The 13,744-nt window shown below is 43.8% G+C and overlaps 1 protein-coding gene across 2 annotated transcripts in view; it reads right to left on the bottom strand.

Moving 5' to 3' along the window:
* Positions 1–13,744, bottom strand: part of TRPM3 (transient receptor potential cation channel subfamily M member 3) — a 596,910-nt gene that overhangs the window by 64,760 nt on the left and 518,406 nt on the right. For both annotated transcript variants that reach the window (XM_069574093.1, XM_069574094.1), the window contains 3 exons: positions 12,512–12,652; positions 5,909–6,037; positions 764–1,015 (listed from right to left, as the gene is read on the bottom strand). In XM_069574093.1, the coding sequence (XP_069430194.1) occupies positions 764–1,015; positions 5,909–6,037; positions 12,512–12,652 (522 nt within the window). The remainder of the gene's footprint in view (positions 1–763; positions 1,016–5,908; positions 6,038–12,511; positions 12,653–13,744) is intronic.

The raw sequence follows: 13,744 nt of genomic DNA, 5'->3' as shown, positions 1-13,744 counted from the left end.
AGTCTAGAAACTAGCGTATGTATGGTCCAGGGATACTGGAACAAGTCCAAAGCCATAAGTAGGGAAGCATATTAGCTTGGCACTTGGGGTTCTTTTCTTTTCTTTAAAGAATAAGTAGGAATATCATTCTGGAACCTAGTTTTTAACACATCATTTCCCAGTAATGTAACAAAACACATGATATATTGACAGAAGTTAATGTTCAACTCAAACGCAACATAATTCATCTCATCTTAAATAAACTGGCTTTTCTTCCATCTGTGTACAGAGAAGACATTTTTTCTAGAACTTCATTAAGAAAAAAGAAATCTGTTAAACATTGAGAGTGGATATCCATATCTTCTCCAATATCCAGCTAAAATGTAACCTCCACAGGAAGCCTTCTCTGATCAACCTTTTATGTCCCTGTGGCATTTTATACACATCTCTGTTATAGCAGTCTCACACCCTATGGTAGTCACCACTCGCTCTCATCATTTATCTCACTGAATGAGGATCTTTATAAACTCAATTCCCACTCAGGTGCCCGGCACAAAATAGAAGATGTTTATTTGTCAGTAAGTTGAGTGAGTGAGAGTGAATTATCCAGTTATGTATATAGATGAAGTCAAACTTCTGAACATGTGAAAGGAATTAAAAAATAAAACACCTCCAGGGCCATCTCAGCCAGTGATGGCAGGCCCAAATGCATGATTTCCCTCTTCCTATGATAAGCACTCCTCCTCTGAGAACTTATAACATGGAATCAGAGGACCTTGCTTACCATTTTTCCAATCATCATCACATATGGGCCCAAATACTTGTTCACGCCGAAGATGTCTAATAGACGAATGTACCAATAAATGATGTTCACACAATAGATGACCCTCCCATCACTCCTGAAGGGTTGGTCTTGGAGACGAAGAATCATTCCGACAGAGAACAGAAGGATGGCAATGAGGTCTGTGACATTCCAGTACTCTTGCAACCACACCTTCACTTTTTGTAGCAACTTTCCTGGCTCTGACATCAAAATCTAAAAGTCAGGAGAGAGAGTGAGGTTAGGCTTGATTTCTGTCTATATTTTCAGCCCAGTTGGAAAGTGCTTGGTCTGTGATCTGACATTAGTAGCTTTTTTTTGTCTACCTGTATCTATTCAAGAGGCTCTGGATGACCTAAGCTTAGCTCAGTTGTATATAAAGAGTAAATTTGATCCTTTAGGATGCCTTACAATCCTAAGACACACATTAGAGTTTTGGTATAAAATTATTGATTTTTAATACCCTGCAAATCTCCAAAGTCCTTCTCCATCTCAGTAAACAGTATCACCATGTTGAGTTACTCAGGCCACTAACTTAGGAGGATTCCTTCATTCCCCTCTTTCACACCCATGTCCTCTGCATCAACATATCAGTTCTATTTCCAAATACAACCTAGGGGGACCTCTTCTCACTACCTCCACTGCTGTCCCCCTCTCCGAAGCCCCATCCCATTGCCCAGACGACTGCAATAGCCTTCTAACCGGTATCCCGGCCACCACTGTTGCCTAGCCAGCCTCTGAGCAGCACCCAGAAAGACCTTTAAAAGCCTAAGGCATGATCTGGGTGGTGATTACACACTTGTATAGGTAGGTAAAAAAAAATGCATCAAGCTGTACCCTTTTGAGGTGTTCATTTTCTTACAGGTGAATTAAGCCTCAATTTAGAAGAAAAAGAGAGACATAAGAGATGGATGAATAACAGCAAAACTAGAGCTGCTGCTGCTAAGTCGTGTCTGACTCTGTGCGACCCCATAGACGGCAGCCCACCAGGCTCCTCTGTCCCTGGGATTTTCCAGGCAAGAATACTGGAGTGGGCTGCCATTTCCTTCTCCAGTGCATGAAAGTGAAAAGTGAAGGTGAAGTCGCTCAGTCGTGCCTGACTCTTAGCGACCCCATGGACTGCAGCCTACCAGGCTCTTCCATCCATGGGATTTTCCAGGCAAGAGTACTGGAGTGGGTTGCCATTGCCTTCTCCGAAAACTAGAGCAAATTGTGATAACTGAACACTTAAGCCTTTTGACGGTTTCCATTACAAATACAGAAAGATCCAAATTCCTTATGGTGGCCTCATTTAACATCCCACCATATTCTCCCTGTTCTGTCTTCAGATAACAAATCCATTCTATATTCAGGACATTTGCACTTGTTCCTTCTGTTGGGCATTTTCTTCTCCCTGATTTTTACATGTGCGGTGACTGCTTATACTCAAGGTCTCCACTCATATTTCCCCCTCCTAGAACTTTCTTGACCACCTTCCTTGCAGTGGTCTCCACATCCCCAAGTCAATTATCCTATTTATTTTTTGAAGATTTTTTTCACTCATTGAAAACCTTCCTCATACATGTTTATGTATGGGTGTACATATATGCTGGTCTAGCTAACTAGCTATCATCTATCCATGCATTCCTCTCAATATTCTTTGATCTCTCCTCTCATCTATAAACTCTGAGGACAGACCCTTTGTTCCCTAGGGCCTGCTACATAACAGACACTCAAGAAATAGTTGTTGACTGCCTGACTGATTGTTGCACAGATACTCCATAGTAACTGTCCACTCCCTTGTATATCTTAACTGCTGGGTGGTATTCTGACTTATCTTAAATCCAGAGGGGACTTTTTGCTGCTCCACACTCTGTGAAATGCACAGCTGGATAGCAGGAATTGCCACCCATTCTGTACCACAGGGTGTGAGGAACCTCGTGAAGCTACGTAGCAGGGCTACCTTTATGAATCATTTGTGTTTACCTCTGAGATTTCCACCTCTTCAAGCCATGACCCACCCCTTTCCCAGTTCAGGATCTCTCAAAGAAGGGAGTGCAAAGATGGGACAGGTTTAATCTGCAGCTATTGATCTGAATCTTCACAATGACTTTAGTAGCTTGCCTTGGCCTGAAGTGTAAGGAAGGGTGGTCTTAGTAAGTCAAGACTGGAGCTTGAAAGGCTGAACAAGATACCAGGAGCTACCTGGTAGCTTCATTCTTCTAGTACCTCATTCCTAACCCCCTAGCCCTCAGCATGCATTGGAATCACCTGGAGGGCTGGTGAAAGCAGTTGCCTAAGCCCCACCCTTGGAGTTTCTGCTTTAATATGCCTGAGGATTTACATTTCTAAAAGTTCCCAGTCATGCTGCTGACCACAGGTTGGAGTCACTGTCCTGCCCTTGAGGAATTCCTGTTGCAGTTGTTGTCCTGATGGCTCCCCATCCATCCTAACGAGACAAAAATCAGTGTGTGTGCTCCCGTAGGTGTCCTAAGGGGTTTGGGAATGTCTTAAATTAAGAATTTCTCTAACCGTTGTTCCATACTCTAAGGTTTGTAGCAAAATATTTTTTTAAAAACAGTGAAAGTATCTTTGTGAAATCTCAACGTAGAAACAGATAAAAGCAGAGTGCATAAGGTGAGGCCTCTCTTAGGATCCCTGGGATCCAGGGAGCATCCCAGTGTGTAACCACGGGCAGGGTGGGCCTAAGGCCGGGTCAGTCTGGTTTAAGACCCAGCTCTCTTTCATAGCTGTGGGATGCAGAGAATTTGCTCAATCCCCGAGTCTTAGTTCCCACAGCTGTGGAGAGGGACGCCCTCACAGCCGCGTCATCTACCTTACAAGTGGCCGGAGGAGGCCCCAGCGGGAGGATGAGCACCCGCATGGAGCAGCAGTTACGTGCTGTTACAGGATCACCCGGCTTGCTGGGCTGACTCCGTGCAGAAGAATGTGTTGCCGGGAAGGGGTTGGCAGAATGTGAAACCACAAAGCCCTCCTTGTAGGTCCCTGGAGGCACAGAAGCCTACAGATTTTCCCTGTTTCCAGGCTCTTGCGTCTGAGGTCTGCAGGGCCCGTGCTGACTGTGAGGCGGCTCAAGGCGGGACCCTTGGCGCCCGAGGATTTCTTTAGTGGATTCAGGCATGTGGGGCGAGGGGCAACCTCACGGGGCCGGAGAGGAAAAGGTCAGATACTTAGGTGGTCAGTGCCTCCCGTCCCACAGCTGCCTTGGAAACAAGGGCTCTTGGTTGACCCCCTGCTGACCCCGGGCTCCAGGCTCTGCCCTCCCTGCTGTTATATGCCGCCTCAGGAGAAATGGATAGCCAGCCTGGAGATTCCTGGCAGCCCGCCGGCTTGGCAGCTTCTTCCAGAACAGTCCGTGGAGTACAGACTGCTCCCTGTCTTCTTCTAGTCTAGTCCCTGGAGAGATTCCAGTCTCCCTGCTCTAGCCTTTCCCTTTTCTGCTTATCATGGGGAAGGAATATGCATCTAAGGCTTTAAATCACAAAGCCAGCGAGCTGGCTCTTCACAGCAACAGAGCCCTTAGCAGTAGCAGCCTCAGTTCTCAGAGAGCTACACAAAGACCACAGCGAATTTATTACTGTTTTCAGTCTACAAATGGGGAATACACAACACTGGTCAGGAAGTGGAAGGCATTATGGATGGGAAAGCCTGAGAGCAGACAGGCATCCATTAACAACAATAAAAATCCTGTTCCTTATAAAATGGGACTCTCAAAATAGGGATGTGATGGCTAGAATTTAAATATCCCAAGGTAGTTTAAAAACCCAAGGGAAGGGCTCTTAACCATTTACACATATTTTAAAAAATGATCCTACTTTTTCTTGGAGGAGAACATTTTAGCCCTGATAGTAAGGCCCTTTTAACCTGACTTAGTAATGAAGGCAGGGATTTCCCAGGTGGCGCTAGTGGTAAAGAACCCACTTGCCAATTCAGGAGACATAACAGATATGGGTTTGATCCCTGGGTTGGGAAGATCCCCTGAAGGAGGCATAGCAACCCACTCCAGTATATTCTTGCCTGGAGAATCCCATGGACAGAGGAGCCTGGCGGGTTACAGTCCATGGGGTCGCAAAGAGTCGGAATAACTGAAGCAATTTAGCAGCAAGCAGCAGTAATGAAGGCAAGTGTGAATTTGTGGGTTTGTAGGAATTATTTTTTCTGTGGAGCCCAATATATTTTCCCACTGACTATAGTACAGCAAGTAGAGCTCTTGAGAATGCAGTGGACTTGACAGGGAGTAATTCTTCCAGAAAAAGCCTCTCCAGCTAACTAGTTTCAGGGGGAAATGCAGAGGAATCTCATTGCACAAGCCTGCCATCCCTGTGGACTTGGGAACCAGCTCTGGGAGCCTGTTGGACGGGGTTGCAGAGCCCTCTGGTGGACGACTGCTTGACTGCATTTAGTATAAAGGCTCTGAATCTGCTGGCCCAAGGTTAGCCTTGAATTCAAGTGTCACAAGAGGGGGGCATTTTGATGGCTTCTTTAATGTGATGCGGTGAGGGAGAAGAGAGAGACCCATACCCTCAACCTGAAGGACAAGAAATATGCTCATTTTGCCGAGGGCTGGTAGAGAGGCTATTGCCCAGCAAGGGGATAATAAATGTTGAGAAGGAATAAGCCAGGGAATAAATTAACGAAGGCATAGTTCTTCCTGGAGCTGCTGAAATGCATTTGCAGAATCATAGGTATTGGTAGACTGGGTCCAAAAAGACCCCAAGTAAGGGGTTGCAATGGGAATTAAAAGTGGAAAATTCAAAGATTAAAAACAGTTTAAGTAGGAAAAAAATTTTAAAGTCACATTTATCAAGATGAGGAAAGAGAGGTGTAAACAGTGTTGAAGAAAACTGGAAGTTTCTTGGGGCAAGAGTGATGCTCTAGAAAATATAGATTAGATCTCAAGCTTACGTGAAGTGACAATCTTATAAACACACACTGAAGCCTCCCAGGTTTGTCTGCAGTGGTCGAAACCACGTCCCTTATTTCTGTGGCAGCATTAGAGAAATCGTTTCTGGCTTAATTTGGACCCCAACCTTCCTTACTCCCCCCTCCATTCACAGAGGTAGCTAACCACTGTCTTTCTCCTCTGTTTTCTTTTAGGAAAGTGGTTACCTCTCTCATCTTTTCTATTCCCAGGGTGAAAATATAGGAAATGACGATCCATTCCTGGGTAGAAGGCCAGCGCTCCATCTTCACTAGCACGATATAGTTGAACAGCATCAAGTATCCGATGTACGCCAGCTGTAAGGAAACAGAATACAGTGCTCTGGCTGCGAAGACCTGGGAGCCCTGCCCTTGGGCAAGGGCACTGTGCAGCAGGACACGACAAGGTCAGCAAGCAGGACGGTTATTCACGGTGAAACGAACTCCTAGGCGCTAAACCATTGAAAGAATTTAAAAAGACTACAATATTTGAAATAACTGATATTCAATCTTCCTTTTGAACCTTGCATGTCTCGGGTCCCCACATTCTGCTTGTACCAATGCGTCATGATGCATCATTTTGTTTTGCAATTACCCCATTTCTGGAGTCTTCTTGGCTAAAAAGGGAACCTCCTCTCTCAGGGACTGCTCTTGCGTAGATATGAGGCTTGGGTCCTTGAACCAGGACAGCACAGTGAATTTTTGCCTAAAGAATGCCAGGTAGATTAAATGTCTATAAGAAGGAAAGGCAGACACATGCTACACTTGTATATTGGTGAAAACAACATAAAAATAGCCTGGACTTCCTTGGAGCCCCACTTTAATTCTCTTCTGGGTTTACTTTTTTTTCCCCCTTCTGTGTTAATGTGCTTGCTTGGCAGTACCCTGGGAGGGTTTTACTTCATCCCTGGTGCAACTTTCCTGCCCTATCCAAGCTAGGATAGTACTTCCTGGTTTCTCCTTCTTTGAAACAAAGCAAGAGAAGACAAGCAATTTATAGGAAAGAATGAGTCCGCGAGGCTGACTGCGACTTGGAGTGAGATTTATTCTCACGAGGCACTAACACTGGAGATGGAACCCTGATGGAGCAGGCTGAGTGGCAGTGTGTCCCAGGAATACTCCTCAGGGTTCAGGTTTGGTGACTCTCACTGGAGGACTGAGTTATGTCTAGTGAGCGGAGAGTGGGAGGGCTGACGAGGCTCTTACAGAAGCGGCTGAGGACAAAATTCACTCTAGGGTGGGCAGTGGCAAAGAAGCTAAGCCTTTTCTAGGTGAGGCTTCAAGTTGAGTATTGTACTTGCTAGCTTTAGGGGCCTCAGGGGCTGTGATTAGAACTGAGTAATTCAAATCTGCACTCTTTGGAGCTTAGCAAAGAATAGGAAATGGTGCGGGCGAAAGGGCTGAGACCTTGAGAATTCTGGAGGTACCGGCTGATTCTGAAGCCCTGGAAGCTGCTTAGGTGGTGGAAAAACATGCAGCCTGGCTGGGGACACAGGGGTTCGGGCAGCCCCGCACAGCTCGAAAACACTGCTTTCTTTCCTAATGGACCTCTTTTCTTCTTTCCTTCCCCTCCTTTTTTTCTCTTCCGCCTTTCCTTTTTTCCCTTCCTCTTTTCCTCCTCCTGTTTCCTTTTTTCTTCCCATTTTCTTTTTTCCTTCCCCCTTTCTCTGTTTTCTGTTTTTTCCTTCCCCCTTTTTTCTTTTGTCTCCCCTTCTTTTTCATCCTTTTTCTTTCCTCTCCTTCCCTTTCCTTTTTAAAAACAAATGAATACACAGATCCTGAATAAGACTTACAGACATTTTCTGAGACCTTGTTATATTGAAGGATTTATAGACACAGCTATTTAATTTCTCATCTCTCGAAGGGCTGGCATATGCATATACACGTTGGAGATCACGTAATAAAGTGAGAGGGCAGCTGAACAGATGCTGAAGACTCAGCAGAGCTCCTTCTCTTGCGAGATTCGCTCCTGTACACCCACCCCGCCCAAGGACCACTCTTTATAACCACGCCTTAGTTCCTACCCCACCCACATTGAGATCATTAGCACACTATGAAAACCTCACCTGAAAAGAATCTTGTCTACTCAACCTATATCCAACGGTATAGGATGCTGTTCAAGGTGTAATTTGTTTTATATGGTTCCTGTTTACCATTATATTTTGGCATCCACTCTCTAGTCCCTGTGAGTTCTGTATTTTACAAAACACAAGGAAAGGACTTTAATGGTTAAATGCTAAAATATACTCTCAGCCTCCTTCTGACCTGAAACCCTTCTCTTTTCAGTTGCTTCTTTCTCCTTGTTGGATCAAATCCCACTGCTTCTGGTGGGCCTTGTCAACCGCCAAGGTTTTGTCATTTTACTTACTTCGCTGCAAAACTTTCCAAACCATTATCTTGTCTCATCACAAGTAGGCCCAGTGACACACACACAATTCTTCCAGAATCTCTTCATTTTAGTACTTAAATAACTCCTTTAATCTGCCTCTGTCCTGTAAATACAGGTGCAGTGTACTTGTTTGGCAGAAGGACTAGTGTTTGGTGGAAGGAATGTAGATGAAGTCAGTGACACTTGGATTTAAAAATCCTCCACTCAGCTGTATCTTTTTGTGCAAATCACTCTGCCTGCCTGGGCCTTCTGTGAAATGGAGATATTTGCAACTGACCCTGCAGAGCTTTTGGAAGGACAGGGAGACCGGAATATGCATCTCTCTCCTGACACAGCCCAGTGAATGGTGGCTAACATTATTATACACCTCTATTTTCAAGAAACTTCTATTCTTCTACCTCTGCTTACCTCAGTCTTTCCTTTTTACCCCTGTTCATTATTCATACCTCTGTTCTTTTTTCTTTTTTAAATTGACCTCATTGCTTATGCTTCTTCCAGGACCTTCTCTTTTAGCTCCTGTCTATTTTTAAAATCATAACTACTCTACAATGCTTTCCTTTCCATTATCAAGCTACAATGTACTATTTGGGGACAACTCTCAAAATATGGACTTCCAAAAATAGGGCTTTAAACATGTTTCAATGGTACAATAGAGGACTGGCTTCTGTCTTAGAAACAACCTAATCTTAGAACTTGCTAACATTCATGGGGCCTTGCTGCACATTACCCTAACAGGACATGGTTTAATGGTTGTGGGTGTATGTGTGAATATATATTCATATATATACATACTTGTATATATCCTATAAGCTTTAACAGGCTGTGGGTAGAATTCCATAATTTTGAAAAGAAACATAACCTTATGATTCTTAGGTTAGTGGGAATCCTTTTAGAATCTGTTTATTTCCTTATGTATTTTTATAAAATTTCCATTAACCAAGATGCATGACTCCTAAAGTATGAAAAGTAAGCGACCAAAGCCTGCTGAAGCTGCCTGGGGGTCCCTGGTGGGGCTTGGCCATTCCTCACTTCTTTCTGGGCCTTTTCCTACTGCCACAAGAGTGTGGAAGGGCTGCACACTGTTGGCAGATGAAGGAGTCTGCTCCTGCTGGAAAAGCCCAGAGCACAGTGGTGCCCTCTGACCTGGCACCACTGGTACCTTGAACTGGTGTCCTCTCCAACTGGGCCCTAGGAACAGGCTCTCACACAAGCCAGTCTGGGAGCCAGCTGGAACAGAAGAGGACTCAACCTGCTCTCTGGAAACTTGCTAAGACAGGGAACTCACGTTATGTGAAAGTGAGGTGTGCCTTACCTTTCAGAACCTTGGGAATGTAGAACGGGATACTTTTGGAAATTGGGGTGGGAACTACTCTTACAGACAAGAAACAAAAGCAAATGGGCCCTTTGATTTAAAGCTGCATTTGACTGGTCAGCATCTCTGGGGATTTTAAAGATTGACACGCCACATCTCCATTTACTTCCTTGAGGCCTGGGCTTTGTCAGTGCACGTAGATTTCTGGAAATCGTTGTGGAAACACAACTGGACATGACTGGAGCATCGGTCTAAGGGGTATGTGGAGGGTAATCCAGTCAGCCATGAAGAAAGGAGCTGGACACATGTCCTCCCCTCCTTCTCAAAGAGGTAGCCCCACAACCTGCAGTATATGGTACAAGGAAAGCAGTGTGCCCTATGTTTCCCAGACTACAAGGCTCACCTGAGAACTTAAAATAGCCTCTCAGGCTCCTCCCTGGAGATTCATTTAGTGGGGCTATGACAGGGTCAGGAATTTGCATTTCTAACACAATCCTTTATCATCATGGAAGTTTTAGAAATACCAGGCTGAAAACTCAGCCCTTTGTCCAGAGTAATGGTTCTTATCCCTGGCTACTCATTACAACCACTTGGGAGCTTTGAAATATCCTGATGTCTAGGCTGTGCCCCGGCCCAACAATATTAGAATCTCCAGGAAAAAGAACCCACGAATCTTTTAAAATATAGATTAAATAGAACCCAGGTTGGTTTTTTTTTTTTTTTTTTTTTTAGTACTCCAGGTGATTCCAGTATATGCCTAAGGCTCAGAACCATTGCCAGGGCATTTGTGATCTAAAAATATTCGTGGCTAACAAACTGCCTCAGCTGCGTGAAGGGAACTAGAAAAATCAAGGAAGTAAAATTAACACAGGACACAAGAAAAAAAAAGATGACTTAGAAGGATAAAAGAATCACATACTCTGTTTATACAGGTGATAGATAATTCCTGAAACTACTACTTCTATTGGCTTCTTTTATGCTCTAGAAAAGGAATCTGTAAACATTTCTTTAAAGGACCAGATAGTTAAGATAGTTTAAGGTTTTTGTGGGTCAAATGGTCTCTATTGCAAGTGACCAGCTCAACAGTTGGAGCATAAAAGCAGCCAGATTATAGGTAAATGAATGGGTTGGGTTGTGTCCCTGTAAAACTTTATCCATGGACATATGAATTACATGTGAATTTCATGTGTGACAAATTCATCTTCAATTGGTTTTATTTCAACTCTTTAAAAATGTAAAAAACACTCTTAGCTCACGGGCCATAATGGGCAGTGGGCTGGATTTGACCCATGAGCTGTGGTTTGCCAAATTCTGACCTAGGCTGACACAATTAGAGCAGTCTAATATAAGAGAAAGGGCAGACCTGGGCATAAAATACAATAAAAAATATTATCTTGATAAAACTGTTAGTTTAGGAAAAGTATATATAGAGCACCTAGCAGAGTGCCTCATAGTAGGTGTTCAATAAATGATAGTCTATCATTGTTGAGTGGACAGATGAATAAAGCACTGTTGCTCCGCAATTGGTCTAGCCTAGGAATAACAAGTTACATTTAATTATGCTTAATGTGTTCCAGGCACTGTTCTAAGTGCTTTACATATTTTAACACATTTAATCTTTACCAATCCTTATAAAGCAGGTACTATTATTATCCTGATCTTAAGAAAATTGGGAACAGAGTGTTAAAGTAAATTGCTTAAGGTCACACAATAATAAAGAGGCCCAGACAGGATTTCTACTTAGACTGTCTGACTCCAAAGTCCATGCTTGTCACTAGTTGTCAGAAAACAACAAATATCAGCATGTAATATATAAATAGAAATGATTTTTGCATCCCTTAGTTTTTTTTGGGGGGGGAGAATATTTTTCTTTTTTTAATGTTAAAAAATTAAATTTTTTACTTCTTTTTACTTTATTTATATTTTGAGAATTTCTCATCCTCTTTTAAGGCTATGCTTTAAAGCAGTGATTTTCAACATGTGCGGTTTACCCCAAGAGGAGATGTCTGGCAATGTCTCAGACAGTGTGTTTATCACATTTAGGGCTGGAGACTGCTCCTGGCACCTAGTGGACAGAGGCCAGGATGCTGCTCTGCATGTTACAATGCACAGGGCAGCCCTCCTTAACAAAGAATTATTCTGCCCCAAATGTCAATAGTGATGAGGTTGGGAAAGCCTGGCTTAAAGTCATCACTGAGTGTCAGCACACGGGACCACACAAAAAGGACCTCGTCTAGTCATTTGCGTCATCTCGGCCTCAGACTCGGATTATCCTGCTGCTGACTCAAGTGGCTGGTGTGTAGCTGGTTGTGAGAAAGGCCAAGAGAGCAGATGCACTGCTTTTCATCCGGCACCACTCCGCAGCGGCTGGAGAGCAGCGGAAGCGGCGTGGGTCGAAACTTACCTTAAGCTTAAAATACCATGAAAAACAGAGGCAGAAAACCAGCAGTCAGGCCATTTCTCCCCTATCAGGAGGCTATTTCAAGGATAATCTTTCATTTTGTGGGCAGAAAATACTTGCAGGGTATGCTTACTGGACAGTATTTGCTGTGATTGTAGGTTTCTTTACATGTTTCTTGCTGTTTTGTTTGCATGTTGCTTGCATCGGAGCAATAAAGGTTGTTTGATGATGTATTATATTGGGAGGAATCACACACTTCGGATCCCCATCTTTAGTGGTTTTCCTTCTAACACTCTGCTCAGCCCACCAACGGTCCCCCTCAAACCAGGACTGACATCTAAAATAGCTGTGATCCAGCACTCATCCATCCAGAACATGGAAGCATTTTGTAAAAGGACCTCTATTTCCCTTCTAGACTTGACTCATATTCATCTCATTTCTATTTCTGTTAGCTCTTTTACCATTTCCTTTATTTTCTGCAAGGAGGAGAAATGTAGAAACTATGGAAGCTGCCTCACACGCTCCACAAATCTTGCAAAGCTATAGGAAAAAGCAAGGTCTTAGGACTGTTATTCCTGCCTGTGTGGTCCTTATATTATGACTCGCAGAAGAAACCACCCAGGTGCATGAGCAACTGATGCTGGCTCTTTGTGGCCATCCATTAAAAACGAGAAAAGGAAAGATGCTTACAGTGTAGAACCAGAACTTCACAATGGGTGCATTGTAGAATTCATAGATTTTTCTGCCCAGGGGGATTAACCGGTGTCTGCTCTGAACTTCTTCTTCATCCTTCTTCCTGGAGGACTCCCCGTTGTTTCTTCCCAACATCGCCTACGGTGGAAGAGGACCCATAGCATCACAGCAGGGTTCTGGAGAGCAGGCAGTTCAACATGCTCATTGTACAGACGGGCAAGTGTGTTCCCAGAATCTGGGAGCTTTGTTCAGGGTCCTCAGAGGTTTGGAGATTGTGTTTCTCTAGGTGTGTGTCTGCATTATACATGGAATCTGTATATCCTTTGCCTGGGATGGAAGGCCTTAGGGATATTTCTTGATTGTCCTCGTCTCTTCCTCCCTGGAACCTCTGGAAGATGAGGTGTTGGAAGATACCCAAAGTTTTGAGAGACAGAAAGAGCATAACCTGGAAAGACCAGGAACCTCTCATTCTTCCCAACCCCTTTTTTTGCTTTATCATGAGACAGGCAGGTTTGGGTTCTCTACTCATGCTAATGGCTTTTAAGGATACCTTAGACTAGTAATGCCTTATTTGTCCAAAGGCTATGGATATTCAAGAGGTTTAGTTATCTGAAGTGCCTGAGCTTAGGTTATGAGCAGCTACTCAACTTTTAGGCATAAGCCTTGGTTTCCTGATTTCAAACCCTGCGAAGCCTTAGTTTGGTGATCCCTGGGCACACTACATTCCTCTGCATGGGAGAGTCAACCAGGCGGGACTAGAAGTCAGGCCTGACTTGAGAAGGACCTCATTTTTAAGTTGTTGCAGATTTCCTTAAATCAATTATTTCCTTCTCACTATTGACAGCAGCAGGAACAACAGTGATTAAACGTCACAAAAAAGGCAGAACTTGAAAACAGGCAGACATTCAGAAAGAGGAGTGGTCCTAATCTGGACACTTAGCATCTGCGGCACATTGGGCAAATTATTTTAACCTCTCTGAGATTTAGTTTCTCTAACTGTTAAATAAGGGTAGTAATAGCACCTGATAGAGGGTTGGTCTACAAATCAATCAGCATCTGGCATTTAATAAGTGCTCAGTAAATATTGTTGTTGTTTAGTTGCTAAGACATGTCTGACTTTTTTGCGACCCCGTGGACTGTAGCCTGCCAGGTTCCTCTGTCCCTGGGATTTCCCAGGCAAAAATACTGGAGTGGGTGGTTACTCCCTTCTGCAGGGGATCTTCTTTACCT

Source organism: Ovis canadensis, chromosome 2, assembly GCF_042477335.2.
Source record: "Ovis canadensis isolate MfBH-ARS-UI-01 breed Bighorn chromosome 2, ARS-UI_OviCan_v2, whole genome shotgun sequence".
NCBI lineage: Eukaryota > Metazoa > Chordata > Mammalia > Artiodactyla > Bovidae > Ovis > Ovis canadensis.
The sequence above is the reverse complement of the archived record's forward strand: the minus strand, read 5'-3'. Positions and strand labels throughout refer to the sequence as shown.